Genomic DNA, 19,481 nt, shown 5'->3' with positions numbered 1-19,481 from the left:
TCTGCAGGAAGGAAGTTCCTTGCACAAATTCCTGGAAATACTTACTCAAGACCTGAACCTTCTAATTCACAGTTTCAAAATTAAGCATGAACAGGCCCTCAAGGATTGGACCATTTCCAATCTGGGATGATGTTTCGCTCTAGTTGATCAAATCTATGGGGATACCTATAGCAGCAATTGGATAGGATCTGGCTCTTTTTCCTTTTTCTTTCTTTCTTTTCTTGGCTACTTTTTACATATTGCTCATTTAAATTTGATAGAAAATACGTGCTTAAAAAAATCCAGAATGTTTCCATCAACGTGTTCTACGGCTTATATATGTATTCTTAATTTATACGGCTTATCATATGACAGCTCTCTGTACAACAACTCGGGTGGCGAAAAAAAAGTCACAACTGACGGGAGATCCAAGAAAAAGAAAGGACACATGTATGTGTCCACGTAATAAAGTTGACGTATGTACAGGATACATGATTCAAGCAGCAGCCTGGAAGTCCCCAAAGTCAAACTCATCATCCACGCTTCCTTGTTTGCTCTTGTCTGCTGCGGCTGGTTGATTACGAGGAGCAGCTTCCGCTCTAGCTTCCACGGTATCATCCAGTGCTTCTTCTTGTGAAGGAAATTCTGCTTTGAAAGGAGCGGCGGCGTCTCTGGCATCGCCGGTGCCTGGTTGTTCCTGGGAAGGAAATTCTGCTTTGAAAGGGGACATGGCAACTCCAGAATCAGTTGGAGACACGGGTGAGGGTGGAGGTGGTGGGAGTTTGAGGGACACTGTGGCCTCCTTGGTGTTTGCTTTTTCATTGAACGACAGCTTGTTCAGGCCTTGCTCGAAAAATGCAGATTTTGTCTTGCTGCCACTTTCTTTCTGCATAACAGACCCAAAAATCAGGGGCATGTTACGTGAAGAACATGAGAAATACAAGGCAAGTCAAGTGCTTATCAAAGGCATGCATACAAATTTATTACTGTAGCATAATACGCTTTAGTCAACTCATTTTGCCACATGAACGAAAATATTCTTAACTATAGCTTAGTAAGGTTCAGTTTCTTCTCAAGTTCTTACGTGACAGCAGCTCAAACTGATATATCCCTGAATATGCAAGGGTATATGATGTTCTCAAATGCCATTGGAGGAACCTTGAAGATGCACTAGACTGTGTTTTCTAGGTAAAGATAAGAAGATTGCTCCAATTCAATAAATCCCATGCATGACCAGAAACGAGGTTGCACACAGAATAACTGTGCATCTTAAAGAGGAAAATACTAATTAAGCATAAAGAAATCATATATGCTACTCCCTCCGATCCAAAAAAAAGTGCCGTGCCTTTAGTTCAGCTTCAGTTCAAATTTGAACTAAAGCCACTTTTTTTGGATCGGAGGGAGTAATTTTTAAGACATTTAAAAATAATCCCATGACCAAGCTTTAATTCATTTCTCCTGGAATAAGAAGTTCAATGAAAACTTACATTTTTTAGTTGAAGAACTAAAGTTTCCCCTTCTTTGAGGCTATAATCCACTGATGACGTATTCTCATAGTGCTGCACCATCTCTTCAGCGGTCTTCTTCTTGTTTAGATATCTTTGATTATGTAAGAGAACAACAGATTATATGAACAACTTATTGTACAACTCTAATACCATACACCAATATATTTAGAAGTAATAAAGAAACAGGAAAGAAGAAGAAAAGTGACTGGCCAAGAAATATTTCGTATAACTTTAGAAGAAACATTTTTGTCAATTGGAAGTGCATTCAAAGTTCTGAGCATTGCTCAGTGACCTGACTGGATTCATGTAATAGACCCACTTAGTATTAAAATTGTTAAGTTTCAAAACAATAATATATTGTGCTAAGCAGACATTACTTTTTGATCTAATGGAATTCCACATATATAGTCTCTGGTCGTGGACTGACTTGCATGGGAAACATTCATGTGACAATCCAAATTACAGGCAACATAATGCGTTTCAAGATAAAAGGATACTTCATATGGTCATGTAGAGCAGCTTGGAAGTCATATGCTTCAGTTCTTTCACGGAAGCCTAAACCTATAAAAGCATGACGCTGACGCCCATCTGCAGTGCATAGTAAGAATTGTCATGCTTCTATATACGAACCATTGCAAGAAATGGTGCTAACCAGATCAAGTAATATGCTCAGCATCTCAATACTACTTGTCAAATACCATGCTCACCATCTCAACACAACTTAACAAACACTATGCTCACCAGCTCGACACTAAGTATCAAATACTATGTGAAACGGCTAAACTCAGCAGTAAGTAGAATGTCAGTGCAAATGCAAGATCTTATAACTCGAGGGAAAGACAAGTTATCACCTATATTCTCTTCAACGCGAAGTACAAAATATCTGCAAGCAATAAGAATCGTTTCAGGTTCTGCTAATAGAGTATTTGCGGTGTCTAACCCAGAATGGAACTGCAAAGGCACACATTTCATTATACAATTAGACTGCCCTGTGGCAGCAATATATACCGACCTGCTGCTATCAATTACAGCTTCCACCGGATGTGGTTCGCCTTCTCTCAGAAATGCCCTAGCATACAGCTCACCTGAAATGAACAAGAGAAATTAAGAGGTCAGGATTACAAACGCTACAAAGGAATGGCCAGCAGTAACAAAATTACTGTACCAGTGCTCTTGTCTTCTAGTTTGATGATACATTCTTCTCCCTTGCTGGCAACCTTAAGTGCCCCTTCCCAAGCCCATTTGTTGACATTCCACTCATCAGCCCTAGATGTCACTAATGTTAGATTATTTACAATAAATTGCGAAAGGCATGATATGGTCTGAGGAGTGGATTAATCATATGGTGGGGTAGTCCATGATATATGTAGGATTTCCTTCCTAGTCTTTTTTTCTGTTAGCACGGTCATATAAGCAATGACGCGGCTGCGAACTGGTGATACATTCAACAACAAATAAAAGATAAGTTCAATCCATCACTCGAACCGAACACCACAAAGTACGAACAGCAATCGTGAAGCAAAATAGTGCATTATCTTTGCAATCAAGTTTACAAATGCGAAAAAGAAATGCTGAAACAAGGCCTGCAACCTTTAGCTAATTGTGATTTTCGTGGTTGATTTAGCTACTAACGCTATTCAACCTGACAGTCAACAGATACAAATCCTAACAAACCGTTATCAGATTCTTCAACGAACTAAGAGGAGCAGAACCTGTAAGAGGCGGCCGTCTTCCTAGGAGGTATCTGCACACAAAAAGGCCCCAAAACGTCAGGCCGTCGGCAACACATTCATGCACAGCAAGCGCTCGACGAATCCCCATCACTAGATTGTCACAGAAACCAAAGAGAATTAGGGCGAATACCAGATAGACGTAGCACTCGGCGACCTGGAACAGCACGAGCTCCACCGCCTCGGGCTCGGTCTCCGCCTGCGGCTGCTCGCTGCCGCTCGCCATGGCGCCGGCCGCCGAATCAAGGTAGGGGTATAGACCTCTCTTTGCAGGGGAGGAGCGAATCGGGTGCGTGGGTGATTTGGGAGGGATCGGGTGGGATAAGCAGTGGTTGGATCCGAGCTCCGAATGTGGCGAGACGGAGTGTGAAGAGGAGGGATCCTTTGTTGGGGGATGAGAGGGGAGAGACTGAGGAGGACGAGGAATGTAGGAAGGGGAAGGGAAGGTGTTGAGAGTTGGCTTTGTCAACCGGCGCCAGCCCTGGCCGGTCACCTCCCTGTCCGTTAGATGAGAGGGCGCCGTCTAATCCTCCCCTCTCCCTCTCCCGCGTCTATCACCGCGGTAACCACTTAGCTCGACGTTTGTCATCGTCGTCGACTGCCGCCAAATCCCACCGCACTTCACCACTGCCGCTTGCCGCCGCCTATCAAGCAGCACGCCTCACAAATTCGAGGCGGCACGGACGCCACTAGCCACCAGTCTCAGCTACACTCATCGCGTCGACTGTCTTGCTCTGCACCGACCGCCCTGCTCCGCGTCGCGGGTCCTGATGAGGGAAAAAATCAGTCGCCATTGAAGCAGCATCAGCCCGCCGTCGCAAAAATCGTCACCGACGGGATCAGGACAAAGGTACCCCTTGGGCCTCCCCAAAGGAGCCATCGAGGCCCTTCCGTGAGGTCAACCCGATGGGCCATGGGAAGTGCTCGGGGGAACTCCCTCTTCTCCAGGAGAGAAGATCCTACACCCCAGCGTGTCCGGTCGCGCCCAAGTGGCTAGGAAAGATGATCTGACATCAGAGTGGCATACCTCGGCAAGGACCATGGCATGAAAAGCTAGGGCATGGGCATGTACCGCCCTCTGCGAGAAGGTATGGATTAAAGTGATGCGAAGGGAGTAGGTAAATATGTAGCTGTCGATGTCATAGTATGGGTGGTCCAAGCCCTCGGGCGCCAGGACCAGATGTATAAAAAGACGAGTGAGGTGTTTGTAGGGGTTGGAAGATTTCATCTTGCAATGGTGATGGTGAAATGAATATGAGTATGGAGATGGAGGAACAAAACTAGAAGGGTCTCCGGTGGTTCTTCTCTAGATCTCTTCTCTCCGTGTTCTAAATGGTGTGGCGACGGCTAGGGGACGGAGTCGAATCCGGCAGATCTCATGTAGGGGGTCCCGATCTGGTAGTCTTGACTGGATGGTAACATGACACAAGGGGACACCGATGTTTACCCGGGTTCGGGCCCTCTCGAATAGGTAAAACCCTACGTTCTGCTTTGAATGTATTGATTGTGGATGGGGTACAGAGTACACGTTGATCTACCACGAGATCGTGTATGAATGAGTTCGCCTCTATGGTCTACGCCCCTCATCTTACATTAAGGATGGCAATTTTACCCACGGGTACGGGTAGCCGTGGATACTGTACCCGCATGGGCAGGGTATGAGCACAACTTTATACCAATGGGTAGTACTTGTACCCTACCCGTTAAGTCATGGGTAGGGCACAGGTATAGCCTTGTAACCATGGATATACCCATACCCTACCTGTTTATACTGACATGTGGACCTTAGTCGTGGAGTGTGTCGTGCTTGTGAACGTATGTTAAAGTTCTCACCAATTGTCAATTTGAATTGAGATAACTGTCATGTACTCATCTATTTGTTATTGAGTTGAGATAAATGCTTTTTTTTCAAATGTGATATCGATGAGTGTAAAATCATGAATAGCTTGTGTATTGTTTGATCTAACTGTTGGGTACCCATCAGTTATGGGTGCGGGTAAAGTTTTATATCCGTGTTACGGGTATGGGTAGAATTTTGTACCCATTGACAACACGGGTATGGGTATGGTATTGCTCTACCTACCCCACACCCTGCCCATTTCCATCTTTAGCTTATATAGATGTCATGGGTACCTAGGGTTACATATGGTCGGTTACATATGAAGACAAGTATGCTGAAGACTGCATTCGTTCCTTGGAGTAAGCGTCAGGTCTTAGGAAGATCCCATCTTGATCCCTTCGAGGGCCTGATGGGTGATATTTTTACACTCATTCACCTTTGTTTAATCTGAGATATTTCATTTAAAAAGAGATATTCGCTCTGATATTGCCACTAATGACCAATGAATGCAAAGGATTCCACAAATCCTCTCTTTGATGTGTTTCCACGGGAAATGGGCTAAAAAGGAAAGAAATCACATGTGGAAATGGAATGGAAGGAGAATGGAGAAAGAAGGAATCAACATGAGGTGTTTATGCGAAGACAGAGCAAAAAACGGTGTTCCATACAGGCGTGTGCGCCCGTATGAGCGCTTGTATGGATACCACAAGTGGCGTTCAAGTTATCATTCATGACAAGAAGTGTAGCAAAAAAAGAGCTAAGTTGAAAAACTTTGAAATAAATTCTTTGTTGTAGTTGCATTTCTTCCTTGAACGATCTTGGCCTTTGTATGAGAAACACGCACGCTAAGGAACCTTGTCACGACTAGCTGCGCTCTTACTTTGTTTCGAGTCCGCTCGACAACTTAAGTAGCTGCGCTGTGACCGTCAAGTGTGACCTTGCTGGCAGAGGCACTTCCGGCAGGCTACTAAGGACCTGTTCCTCGAGCGCTCGTGGCAAGAGTGTGTGCATCAGCAAGTTTCCGGCAAGCATAGGGTACAAAAACCATGCAAAAACAGAATAAGACAAGGGAGATAGCACACAACCATTCATCAGGTAGCAAGTTATATTACATCAGAAGCCAAATGCAGTTCTAACTTAAGATGAGCCTTTCATTTACATGAACTACATTTGCAGCCAAATGATATAAGTGAAGGGCTAGTCCTTGTGCTGGCCCTTAGTCCTGAGGATCTTGGTGACCTTGTCGGCAAGCGGCCCTTGCTCCTCGGCGGCCTTGGTGTCCACTCCCTTTGGCAATCTTTTGAAAGCCTTGGAGATGTCGAGGCCAGGGTTCCGGCACACGAGCTTGACGAGCACCTTGAGGAGGACGTCGCGGCAGAACGCGCGGGACTCGTGCGCGAGGCGGGCGGATCTCTCCTCATGGTGCATCTCCAGTGCCTTGATGAGATTCTCAAAGAAGCGCGTCAGCCTAGCACTTGCGACCTCATGCTCGTCGTCCGTGAAGATGTAGTTGTCCATCTTCATGATGGCCAGCTGCGAGCTGAGGCGTTCCGCGATGTTGACAAGGCTAGTGGTCCAAAGCTCCACGTTATCCCTCAGTTCATTGATGGACTTCTCAGCGCCGACGAGTGAAGCCTTCTCATTGTTCCAGTTCACTAGCAAGTCCTTCTCCCTTTTCTTGCCGGCCTCGAGATCTTGCTCCAGAGTTCTGAGTTTGAGCTTGAGGTCAGCAATGGAATTGTTGGCGGTGGATAGCTCCATGTTCTTGGCAGGGACAAAAGTCTGTAGTTCAGCCAAGGTGTAGGCCACCTTCTCTGCATCAGCCTTGTTGTCGGCCAGAGCTTCCTCAAGCTTCTTGACTTTGGCATCCAGCTCCGCTTTGACGGCCTCGGCAACTTCTGTAGCCTTGGCGGCCTCTACAAGCTTCCCGGCGTGATCCAGTACTTGAGCTTCCAGAGTTGTATTGTTCTGCTCTAGCTCATGGGTCTGCTGCACGATCAGAGTTTGGATCTATTCGTCCTTACTACACAACTAGGCGGCAAATGACTCCTCTCTGGTGGCAAGGTCCCTTTCCTTGGCATCAAGATGTGCTTGCCATTCGGATAACTTGCCGGGCAGGGCTGCTGCTTCCTTCTTAGCAACGGCAAGCTTCTCCTCCTCACCCTTGATGCTGTGAAGCTTCTCCTCATGCCATTTGCTGGTTTCCGCGACCCTCTCGTCCAGCTTCTCCTCAGCCAACTCCATAGCCTGCCGCTCCGCTTGGATCTTGTCTCAACATGTGCCATATCGCTTTTGCATGTCCTGAAAACCAACAGCCATGGTTTTCAGGAAGGCAAGGTCAGCGGCGCTATCATCAGAGATGCTTGTTCCAGTGGAGCCGCGGGACGAGGGGGTGACGATCTCAGCAAATGCGTCCTCAGGGGTAGTCTTTTCGGCATCATATGTGACGGGGACTTCGGAATGGTGCAGTTGAAGAGAAGACGCCAGTGGTGTTGTCGTGGGCCGCTCCTCCGGCAAGATCGGGTGATCAACGGTGCTTGGGTCCCCGTGGCCAGCATCTCTCATCACTACATCAGCGCTGGCAGAGGCGGGTGCGCTGCCGGGAGCCTCGAGCGCTTTCTCAGCGGCCTTCCTGGCCTCTTCGGTTTCTGATACTGCAGCCTCTGCAACAGAAATTCTGATAGCTTCATCGGCTTTGCTTTTTGCAATTTCTTGAACATCTACAACGGGCTCCTCCTCCTCCAATGGGGTTGAGTCTGTAAGATGGGAAAGAAAGGGTGAAGAGTGGGAAGAATTCAAGATTCAAATCAAGTTGAGAAGACAAAAAAGAAAAAGAAAAAAAGAAAAAAATGGCACTCGATGAAGGTTTATGTTGATGGGCTTGTGGAGGAGACCTTGGGTCTTCTCCGGCAACATGAGTTGTCGTCGCTCGGTCCCCGACAACGTTGGTTGCCGGCAAGTCCTTGACGTGGACGAGTTCCTCTTGGCACTCCTCTGTAGGAGGGGTGGACCTTGTCGGCGAGCTACTTAGCGGAGGAGCAGAGGTCGAGGGCGTCACTAAGGGGCCCGCTCCTTGATGCTCTCCCTCCGGAAGATTGCTCCCAACCTCCTTATCGGTCTCCATGACAACGGTCTCGTCGGTGGAGCTTGCCAGCAGGAGTTGGGGGCTGGAGCCGGCAACATTTGAAGGAGTAGGTTCTTCTTCAACGTTTGTTGTCGCCTCACTCTCTTCGGCAAGCCTGATCTTCTTCTGTCGCCTCTCCGCCAATGGCACCACATCCCTGCAAGACCAAGTTGCCCGGGATGATCAAAATCAACAGCAGATGCAAAAAAAGTATGATGATGGGAGAGCGGAGTGCTTACTCCTCTTCCTCATCGGGCTCGTTGAGAACGGATAAGTCATAGAGCGCTACCGCCTCGGCTCCGGTCGTGGGAGGCGGTGGTGGAGGGCTCCTAGCCTGCTTCATCCCCGAAGAAGCTGGGGGGCTGTGAAGCACCCACCTCTCCAGCAACTGATGAAGGAGGTTGTCGCCGAGAAGGTTGTGCACGAGAAGCCTTGCTGCCCGCTGATACCTCTCCAACGTATCTATATTTTTTATTGTTCCATGCTGTTATATTATCATTCTTGGATGTTTTACAATCATTTTATAGCAACTTCATATCATTGTTTGGGACTAACCTATTGACATAGTGCCCAATGCCAGTTGCTGTGTTTTGCTTGTTTTTTTTACTTCGCAGAATATCAGTAAAAAAACGGAGTCCAAACGCAGCGAAACTTTTTGGAGATTTTTTCTGGACCAGAAGACATCCAGTGGGCCAAAGAAGTACCAGAGGGGAAGCCCATGGAGAGCACAACCCACCAGGGCGCACCCAGGAGCCCAGGGGGGTTGTGCCCCCATGGAGCCCCCCTGCATCGCCTCTTCGCCGTATAAATTCCCAAAAATTCCAAAAACCCTAGGGGAGTAAAAAAACATAATTCCAGACACCGCAAGTTCCAGAACCACGAGATCCAATCTAACAACATCACAGAGGGGTTCATCATCCTCATTGGCGCCTCTCCGATGATGCGTGAGTGGTCCACCATAGACCTACGGGTCCGTAGGCAGTAGCTAGATGGCTTCCTCACTCTCTTTTGATTCTCAATACAATGGTCTCTTGGAGATCTATTTGATGTAACTCTTTTTGCGGTGTGTTTCTTGGGATCCGATCAACTTTGAGTTTATGATCAGATCTATATCCATGAATATTATTTGATTCTTCTTTGAACTCTTATATGCATGATTATTTATAGCCTCGTATTTGTTCTTCGAAACTTTGGTTTAGTTAGGCCAACTAGATCGATTTTTCTTGCCATGGGAAGAGGTGCTCTGTGATGGGTTCAATCCTGTGGTGTTCTTTCCCAGTGACAGAAGGACAACAAGACAGGCATGTATCGTTGCTATTAAGGAAAACAAGATGGGGGCTATTTCTACATCATGTCATCGTTCTTATTGCATTACTCTGTTTTTTCATGAACTTAATACCCTAGATGCATGCTGGATAGCGGTCGATGTGTGGAGTAATAGTAGTACATGCAGGCAGGAGTCGGTCTACTAATCTTGGACGTGATGCCTATATATTGATCATTGCCTTGGATATCATCATAATTATTCGATCTTCCACTACTAGGGAAAACCTTATGCACAGAACTTTAGCAGTAGCGCTGGACAAAACAGGGCGCTACTACTACTTATTAGTAGCGTTTTTAAATAGACCGCGCTACTGCTACTACTTTAGCAGTAGCGCGTTTTGCCAAAGCGCGCTGCTGCTATATTTGTACTGGGCGCAGATGGCTAGCCCCACTTAGCAGTAGCGCGTACCACTGACAAGCGCTACTGCTACGGACCGTAGCAGTAGCGCGTTTCTCTGAAATGCGCTCCTACTTACTTACCTTATCCTGGAGCGGTTCACCCTCTCACACTCACTCCCTCTCACTCACTCTCGCCCGCGCCGAACCCGTACGTCGTCCGCCGCCGCCGCGCTGCTCCTCGCCGAGGTACTCCCTCCTCCCCCTCCTCCTCCGGCCGCCCTCCTCCCACCGCCCCTCTCCCTCCTCCTCCTCCGGCCGCCCCCTCCCTCCTCCTCCTCCGGCTGCCCCCTCCCTCCTCCTCCTTCGGCCGCCCCCTCCCCCTCGTCTCCCCGCCCCCTCCCTCCTCCTCCTCCGGCCGCCCCCCTCCACCCCCCGCCCCTCCCTCCTCCTCCTTCGCCCGCCCCTCCCTCTTTTTTTTTCTTTTTTCACTGTAGTTTTTTACTATTGTATAATGTAGTTTTCTACTGTTTTTAGCAAGTATTTAAAATAATTAGTAAGTAAATTAATAAACTAGTTGAACTAGTTTAGTTGTAGTAAGAACTAGTTGAATTTATAGAACTAATGTATTTTTAGTAAGAAAATTAATATAACTAGTTAAACTAGTTTATTTTTAGAAAGAACTAGTTTATTTCTATTTATAGTAAGTTTATATTTAGTAAGAACTAGTTGAATTAATAGAACTAGTTGAACATGTCACATTTTTTGTTATTTTTTTAGTTTAAGCAATTATTCCCGCATCGACGTCGACGATGCCTATCCCGCATCCTCGTCGTCGATACCCGTCGTTCGCTAGGGTTTTAGTTGTATTAGTGATGTTATATGTATGATACTATTCGGGATGTATTAGTGATAACTTATAGGGTTTTTGTTTTTGCAGAAATCAAGGAGCCCCTCCATCATCCCCGCCGTCGTCCCCGTCACCGACCCCCTCCGACCTCGAGGTGAGACCAGCCAAATCTCCATGTCAATATGAGTCCTATAAGATATGATGTAGATAAACTTGTGTTGCTCAAATAGGATATGTGGTTGCCCAAGTGGCCGGTCATGTTCAGGTTACACCTCCGAGTGGCCTATGTTTTGCCGGAGTGTTGATTAATTTTCATTCCGGCAAATTTCAGGCGCTCGATATGTCCTGTTTTAGCAAAGGTCATGCCGGAATTTTCCGTGAATTTTGGCATGACTTGTGCTAGAATATGTAGGAAATATCGAGTGGCCTGGATTTTCTAGAAAGATAATTAAACGATATTTTGGGTTGACTTTAAGTCTGACGAGTCTCCACCATATATGAGAGGACGAAGAATCCCGACTATTGTCGTGGGGGTAGCTTCTCCTTCGTTCCCATGTGCTAGACAATTTGGTGTAATGCACTCGGGAATGAAAGGAGGAGCTACCATCACCGACGGTCGAATCTATACACCACATGAGCTGAGAGTTTTCAAGAAAAGACTCGACAGACCGATAGTCAACCCGTGATGAATAATGAACAAGCTAAGATTTTTAATTGTACAAGTTTAATCTTTGAATTATGAACATAGGAAATGTCGTCGGACGAACAAGGTCCCGGGGAGTGCTCCTGGTGGCGGCGACAACCGGGGTTTCTGTGACAGGCCTCACCTGGACGAAGGTCGGCGCTTCAGCATTAAGCTCGAGGAGGCCTTCGATTGTGATACGGTAAGCTACGATGCAAAGTGTTATTTTCGTAATTAAGCTCGACTTCTACTACTTCAACGTGTAATTTTCTTCTTTTACAATTCGACTAGCTTATCCCATGCCATGCAAGACGCTATGTCTTGGAGAGGATGGGTTTTGAAGATCATGAGAGGAATGAAACAAAGAAAATTAACCTAAGGACCCATCATGGTATGGATTTTGAGGTAAATCTATACAATTCTGAGAGCATATCCCATTTTGGTTGCCCGGGTTGGGAAGCACTTTGCAAGATGTATGATTTTCAAGAGGGTATGTTTGTTACCATGGATCTTGATGATCCTGACATCAACCAAGACAATTTGGACATTTGGGTCCTTGTTGATACGCTTCCAATTCTACCGCTATGTGAGTTCCTCAAACATAGTTATTTTGTTTATTTCAAAATAGTTGACAGCTTATTTCCATTGGTAGCTTACTTTCATTCTTCAAAGAATGCGCGGAACATGGTAGACAGAACCAACTACACCGATGGCTCTGAGTTAACTTATCAGGAGAAAAGTCATCTGGTCGCATATTGTACTGATCTTGAGAATTACAATGCCTTTTATCGAACTCCTCCAAATTATGGTCAATACGTGCCACTAGTGCACGTCTTGAACCACGATAACTTCCAAGGAGATATCCTGGTAAGATTTTTTACTATTACAACATCCGTGCATCTTTTGCATACTTCTAAAACTAGTACATCATTGCTAACTACGAAGTTATTACTATGTTTTTCAACAGAGAATCCCGATGGATTGTGTGCCTCATTTGATGTATCAGAATGGTCGCCTTGATGTTTTGAACATACAGCCAGGTCATCCTACGAATCTCACCTGTCCATACCGGATTTCTAAAACCAATGAACACATGCTAATCTTAGAATGGAAAAAATGTATGGACAGTCATAAGGAGGTTCTTGGAAGCAACATTGTGCGAAAGGCAAGAATTGGAGACAGGATAATCTCCATTCTCCATAATGGAGAGTCAGGGGCTATCTTGTTTTATGCTATTTTACCTAAGAGAATATAGTAGGTCCTAAGAGAATGTAGTAGGTCCTATGAGGTACAATATGTTTATGAGAGTTGATGATGATGAGTAGTTGTGATTATGTCTAGTGACCAACTTGTATGTGATGTCTCATTGATGAAAACGATGATCATGAGGAGGTGTTATATGACAATGATGTATTATGATGATAAGTTGTTAATGATATGATATGATGATGATGATATATTATATCATTGGGTGAAAGAACTGCGGATTAGTTTCAAGTGGATGTCCATCCACTTGAAACTAGTCCACGGTTCTTTCTCCCAGCGATGTAATAACTCATTATAATGTAAAATCATTCTCTAAATTGTTGTGGTATGAAAACTTGTATAAAGGTGTATGAATACAACATGAAATAAAAAAAGAAATACGGAATAATAGTAGTAGCACGTGCTAGGAGAAGCGCTACTACTAATTACCAGTAGCGCTGATAGTAAAAAGCGCTGCTACTAAGTCGATATAGCAGTAGCGTGGTCCAACCCACGCTACTGCTAACCTTTAGCTGTAGCGCCTTACTAGTAGCGCTGCACCCCGCGCTACTGATAGGCTTTAAACACGCGCTACTGCTAGGGTTTTCCCTGGTAGTGTTCTATCAATTGCCCAACAGTAATTTGTTTACCTACCGTGTGCTATTTCTCGAGAGAAGCCACTAGTGAAATCTACGGCCCCCGGGTCTATTCTTTATCATATTTGCTTTGAGATCTATTTTTATTCGCATTTGTTTTCAGATCTATTATTCCAAAAACCAAAAAAATACCTTGCTGCACTTTTTTATTACTATTTTATTTCACGTTTTATCGAGAGCTATTTATCCAATCTACCACAAATATTCTCCCGTCAATTTGACAATTTCTGGCGCCGTTACCCAGTAGGGATTGACAACCCCTCATACGAGTCGGGTTGCAAGTATTTGTTCTTTGTGTGTAGGTACCATTTACATAGTGTTGTTTGGTTCTCCTACTGGATTGATACCTTGGTTTCATAACTAAGGGAAATACCTATCATAGTTGTACTGGATCATCCCTTCCTCTTTGGGGAAATACCGACGCGGTTTCAAGCGACATCAAAAGTAATTTCTGGCGTCGTTGCCGGGGAGACATCATCAACATCAATCAGGTTCCTAATCACAAGTCTCATCTCCTTGCAATTTACATTATTTGCCATTTGCCTCTTGTTTTCATCTCCCCCACTTCATAAAAATTTGTTGTTTTATTCGCCCTCCTTTTCGTTCGTCGTTTTCTCGTCACATCTCTTATTCGTTTGAAGTTGTCACTATGAGTGATTTCGGTATGGCAGAAACATATGATGGCGTAACTCCTAAAATTGGATGATCTGGCAATCTGGATGCTAAAACTTTTGTTTTGGGGCAAGGGAATGTTATTGGAAAAGAACATATCCAAGAATTTTTCCAATTGTGTTGGAAATTTGACTCTTGACGGAAGCTTTTCAGCACTAGTTCTGAAACTTGAAAATAGATTTATCCGTACCCATCCTACTTTGCAAAGATTGTTTTATGAGCTACCCATTATAAAGGATCCTAAGGCTAAAAAATTAGCTACCCTTATTCTTATGAATGAATTTGACTACATGGTACGGGAAGCTAGGGATTTTTATTTTATTGTTATGGTATGAGCCATGAAAAATCGGTGATAAATGAGATCCTTTATAATAGTGAATATATGTTGAGACATTAGCTTGGAAATAATCAATTTTTTATGAGAACCTTAAAAAGGAAATCCCCGTTTTAGATATAATCTAACAAGTTTTCAATGATGTTAATCAACAATATTCTCGGATTGTGGCCGAAAATCAAAGGGGGTACGTAGATGGGCAACTTGATAATGCTAAAATTTCTATGGATAATGTGCTTCAAGTTATTTTGCAAAACCTGCTGACAAGAACACATCTATGGAAAATAGGAAGAAAGATGGCAATACTTGAATCTATGCATTATGCCTAGCTAGGCGTATAAAACGATAGCGCTTGTTGGGAGGCAACCCAATGAATATTTTTTTATTTTTTCTATTCTTGAGTGTTTACACAATTATAATACTATTATGATTGTGTTTTTATGTTTTAGTTAGTGGTTGCGCCAAGTAAAGCCTTTGGGATCATGTTGGGTGATAGTTGATTTTATCTTGTTGAAAAACAGAAACTTTTGCACACAGTAGAAGAATTGTTTAAAATCACAGAAGTGTGATAAAATCCTGAATTTTTTACACAAGATTGATATACAAATTTCCTACGTTGTCCTAATTTTTTGGAATTTTTGGAGTTATATAAGTATATGAAGTTTCCAGATTACTACAGACTATTCCGTTTTTGGCAGATTCTATTTTCTTTGTGTTGTGTGCTTGTTTTAATGAATCTATGGATTGTATCGGGGGTATAAGCCATGGTAAAGTTAGAATACAGTAGGTATAATGGAAAAATAATATATGAATGGGTTTGCAACAGTACTTAGAGTGGTGATTTGCTTTGTTATACTAACGGATCTCACGAAGGTTTTGTTAAGTTTTGTGTGATTGAAGTTTTCAAGTTTTGGGTGAGATCACGATGGATGAAGGATAAGGAGTGAAAAGAGCCTAAGCTTGGGGATGACCCATGGCACCCCAAATTATTATTCAAGGAGAACCAAGCAACTAAGCTTGGGGATGCCCCAGAAGGCATCCCCTCTTTCTTCTAACGACCATCGGTATTTTACTTGGAGCTATATTTTTATTCGTCACATATCATGAGTTTTGCTTGGAGCGTCTTGTATTATATGAGTCTTTGCTTGTTTTGATTTCTAGTTTGTTTCATCTATCCTTGCTGGACACACCTATTTGAGAGAGCCAAAATTATTCTATGCTTTGTTAGAATTGCTCTTTATGCTTCACTTAAATTTTTTGAGCTATGGAATTGCTCTAGTGCTTCACTTATATCTTTTTAGCATGGTGTGCTTTAATATTTTTGAAGAAATGCTCTCATGTTTCACTTAGATTTATTTGAGAGTTAGTAAAATTTTGAAGAAATTCTCTCATGCTTGACTTATATTATTTTGAGCGAAGAAATTTTTTATGCTCATGTTTTCACTTAAATTTGTTTGAGCTTATCAAAAGCAACATATGAAACTAGTCCCAAAGTGATAGGTATTCAAGAGGGATATAATAAAAACTTTCATGAAGATCATTGGACAAATTAAACTTGGTTCTTTGTAATAGTTTTGAGATATGATGATAGTGATATGTGAGTCATGTTGGTGAGTAATTATGCTTTAGTAAGAATATTGGTGTTAAGGTTTGTGATTCCCTACGCAAGCATGAAAGTCAATAGTTATGCAATGAAATTACATCCTACTTATGGTGCATTATTCAGTGTTAGTTATGCTTAATGCTCGCTTATGTGATTTTTCATTTCATGGTTGGTTGCTTCTCAATCTATTTGCTAGCCTCCACTTGTACTAAGTAGAAATACTACTTGTGCATCCAAAATCTTTAAACCCCATATGAGTCCACCATACCTACCTATATGCGGTATATCCGTGCCATTCTAAGCAAATTTGTATGTGCCATCTTTATACGTCTCCAACGTATCTACTTTTCCTAACGCTTTTCATCTTGCTTTGGACTCTAATTTTGCATGATTTGGATGAAACTAGCCCCGGACTCACGCTGTTTTCAGCAGAACTACCATGGTGTTGTTTTTGTGCAAAAATAAAAGTTCTCGGAATGGAACGAAACTTTGCGAGGATTTTTTATACAATAAATAAGAATTTCTGGAGCCAAGACCCACCGGAGGGGGGCACCTGGGTGGGCACAACCCACCAGGGCGCCCCCCCTCCTGGCGCGCCCTTGTGGGTTGTCCCCACCTGGTGGCCCCGCAGACCCTGAAACCGATGCTATAAAATCCTATTTTTCCACAAAAAAATCAGGGAGAAAGAATTATCGCGATCCATGAGACGGAGCCGCCGTCACCTCCTGTTCTTCATCGGGAGGCCAGATCTGGAGTCCGTTTGGGGCTCCGGAGAGGGGGTCTTCGTTCTTCATCATCACCAACCCTTCTCCATCGCCAATTCCATGATGCTCCCCACCGGAAGTGAGTAATTCCTTCGTAGGCTCGCTGGTCGGTGAGGAGTTGGATGAGATTCATCATGTAATCGAGTTAGTTTTGTTAGGGCTTGATCCCTAGTATCCATTATGTTCTGAGATTGATGTTGCTATGACTTTGCCATGCTTAATGCTTGTCACTTTGGGCCCGGGTGCCATGATTTCAGATCTGAACCGTTTATGTTATCACCATTATATCTATGTTCTAGATCCAATCTTGCAAGTTATAGTCACCTACTACGTGTTATGATCCGGCAACCCCGGAGTGATAATAGTCGGAACACTTCCCGATAATGACCGTAGTTTGAGGATTTCATGTATTCACTATGTGTTAATGCTTTGTTCCGGTTATCTATTAAAAGGAGGCCTTAATATCCCTTAGTTTCCAATAGGACCCCGCTGCCACGGGAGGGTAGGACAAAAGATGTCATGCAAGTTTTTCCATAAGCACGTATGACTATTTACGGAATACATGCCTACATTATATTTATGAACTGGAGCTAGTGCCGCATCGCCCTAGGTTATGACGGTTATATGATGAATATCATCCAACGAATTCACTGATCCAATGCCAACGAATTTCTCCTATATTGTTTCTGCTAAGTTACTACTGCTGCTGTTACTATTACACTTGCTACAAAATCAGTGTTATCATTGTTACCATTACTATTGCTATTGCCGTTGCCGGGGAGCATAGCTATATTTGTTGAGTCACTTGGGATTATTATCAATTTATCACTATGAAGAATCTGAAGGATGCTAAGAATACGATATTTCCCTCTAAGACGAGGGGAGGTAAGGAACTGCCATCCAGTTCTGCTTTCTGTTATAAGTAAACTTGCAACACCACCATATGCTATCAATTCTAATATGTCACAAATTATTGATGATGCTACTTCTACTATGAATGATGCTTATGATGATGCTAGTACCTTGCTTGATGATAATGATGTGCCACTTGGTGAATTTCTTGATGAAAAAATTGCTAGAGTAATACAACATGATGTTGTTGAATCTGATGATGAGCTTGAAACTGAAACTCCTGAAACACCTGCTAGAACTAGCCTTCCTAGATTTGAATTGCCTAAGGTACCGGAAGGGTATGTTATGAATGAGGAGACAACTAGAGATATTCTTCCTTGTAGGGATAGAGATGATCCAGAGAAATTATTATGCAAGTATAAAGGAAAATCTCTGAATTCTAGAATGAAATATGATCCTAAGTTTGCTACTTCACCGATCTTTATTGATGATAAGGATTATGAATTCTCTGTCGACCCAGAGTTAATTACTTTGGTTGAATCTGATCCTTTCCATGGTTATGAAACTGAAACTGTTGTGGCACATCTTACTAAGTTGAATGACATAGCCACCCTTTTTACTCATGATGAGAAAACTTGCTATTACTTTATTCTCAAATTATTTCCGTTCTCATTAAAGGGTGATGCTAAAGCTTGGTACAATACTCTTACTCCTGGTTGTGTGCGTAATCCCCAGGATATGATTTATTACTTCTCTGAAAAATATTTTCCTGCTCATAAGAAACAAGCTGCCTTACAGGAAATATTTAACTTTGTGCAAACTAAAGAAGAGAGTCTCCCACAAGCTTGGGGGAGGCTTTGCCAATTACTTAATGCTTTGCCTGATCATCCTCTTAAGAAAAATGAAATACTTGATATCTTCTATAATGGACTAACTAATGCTTCTAGGGACTTCCTAGATAGTTGTGTTGGTTGTGTTTTCAGGGAACAAACTATTGGACAAGCTGAAGAATTATTGAATAACATATTGAAAAATTATGATGATTGGACTCTTCCTGAACCACCAGCTAAACCCACTCCGAAGAAGAGGGGTATATTATATCTCAGTCTTGAAGATATGCAAGAGGCAAAGAAATCTATGAAGTAAAAAGGTATTAAAGTCGAGGATGTTAAAAATTTACCTCCTATTGAAGTTCAATGGTAATGACAATCCTCACAATATGCATCCTAGTCAATGCCTTTATGAGTTTGAAAACTACATTAGAAAAAAAGATCACTTCAATGCAAATGTTATGAAACAATTGAAATATAATTCTGATATGATTGCTCGCTTGAGTGACTTGTTATTTAGAATCTCAAATGATGTTAGAGGTGTTGGAAAACATGCTTCTATGGTACAAACCTAGTTAGAACAAGTTGCTAAATCTCAAAGAGAATTGCTTGATGAAATGAATAATAATATACATGACTTTGCTGTTAGAGTTGCAACTAGAGGAGGTAAAATGACTCAGGAACCACTTTATCCTAAGGGACACCCAAAAAGAATTGAACAAGACTCACAAAGAAATAACACTAGTGCACGTAGTCCTTCTAAAAAGAAAAAGAAAAAGAAAAATGATAGGACTTTGCATGCTTCTAGCGAACCTGAAATAGAAAAACCTCCTGATAAGGATAATGAAACTTCTATCTCTCATGCTGAAACTCAATCTGGTAATGAACATCCACCTAGTGATAATGAAAAAGATAATGCTGATGTTCATGAAGATGCTCAACCAAATGAAAAAGAACCAAATAATGATGTTGAGATAGAACCACCTGCTGATCTTGATAACCCACAACCTAAGAATAAAAGATATGATAAAAGAGACTTCATTGCTAGAAAACACGGTAAAGAAAGAGAACCGTGGGTTAAGAAACCTATGCCTTTTCCACCCAAGTCAACTAAAAAGGAAGATGATGAAGAATTTGAACGCTTTGCTGA

At 43.0% G+C, this 19,481-nt stretch overlaps 1 protein-coding gene across 1 annotated transcript; it reads right to left on the bottom strand.

Moving 5' to 3' along the window:
* Positions 1-306: 306 nt before the first annotated feature.
* LOC123078561 (uncharacterized protein At1g03900) lies at positions 307-3,677 on the bottom strand. The gene is made up of 8 exons (XM_044501111.1): positions 3,351-3,677; positions 3,200-3,231; positions 2,653-2,753; positions 2,500-2,572; positions 2,339-2,370; positions 1,985-2,075; positions 1,467-1,578; positions 307-865 (listed from the first exon to the last, which is right to left on the bottom strand). Exons 1-8 carry the CDS (start codon positions 3,441-3,443, stop codon positions 476-478), a joined length of 924 nt encoding a protein of 307 aa, XP_044357046.1. The 5' UTR covers positions 3,444-3,677; the 3' UTR covers positions 307-475.
* Between the last annotated feature and the right edge of the window lie 15,804 nt (positions 3,678-19,481).

The sequence above is a fragment of the Triticum aestivum genome, chromosome 3D, assembly GCF_018294505.1.
Source record: "Triticum aestivum cultivar Chinese Spring chromosome 3D, IWGSC CS RefSeq v2.1, whole genome shotgun sequence".
NCBI classification, from domain to species: Eukaryota; Viridiplantae; Streptophyta; class Magnoliopsida; order Poales; family Poaceae; genus Triticum; species Triticum aestivum.
Note: the sequence above shows the minus strand (reverse complement) of the source record. Positions and strands in the feature narration are given on the sequence as shown.

Bases quoted from the DNA above. Each gene is read 5' to 3' on its own strand.
- LOC123078561 (XM_044501111.1), bottom strand. From the start codon at position 3,443: ATGGCGAGCGGCAGCGAGCAGCCGCAGGCGGAGACCGAGCCCGAGGCG. The intron at 1,579-1,984 runs GTATCCTTTTAT...ACATAATCAAAG, and splicing joins GCTCTACATGACCATATGAA to ATATCTAAACAAGAAGAAGA. The intron at 866-1,466 runs GTAAGTTTTCAT...TCTGTTATGCAG, and splicing joins TAGTTCTTCAACTAAAAAAT to AAAGAAAGTGGCAGCAAGAC.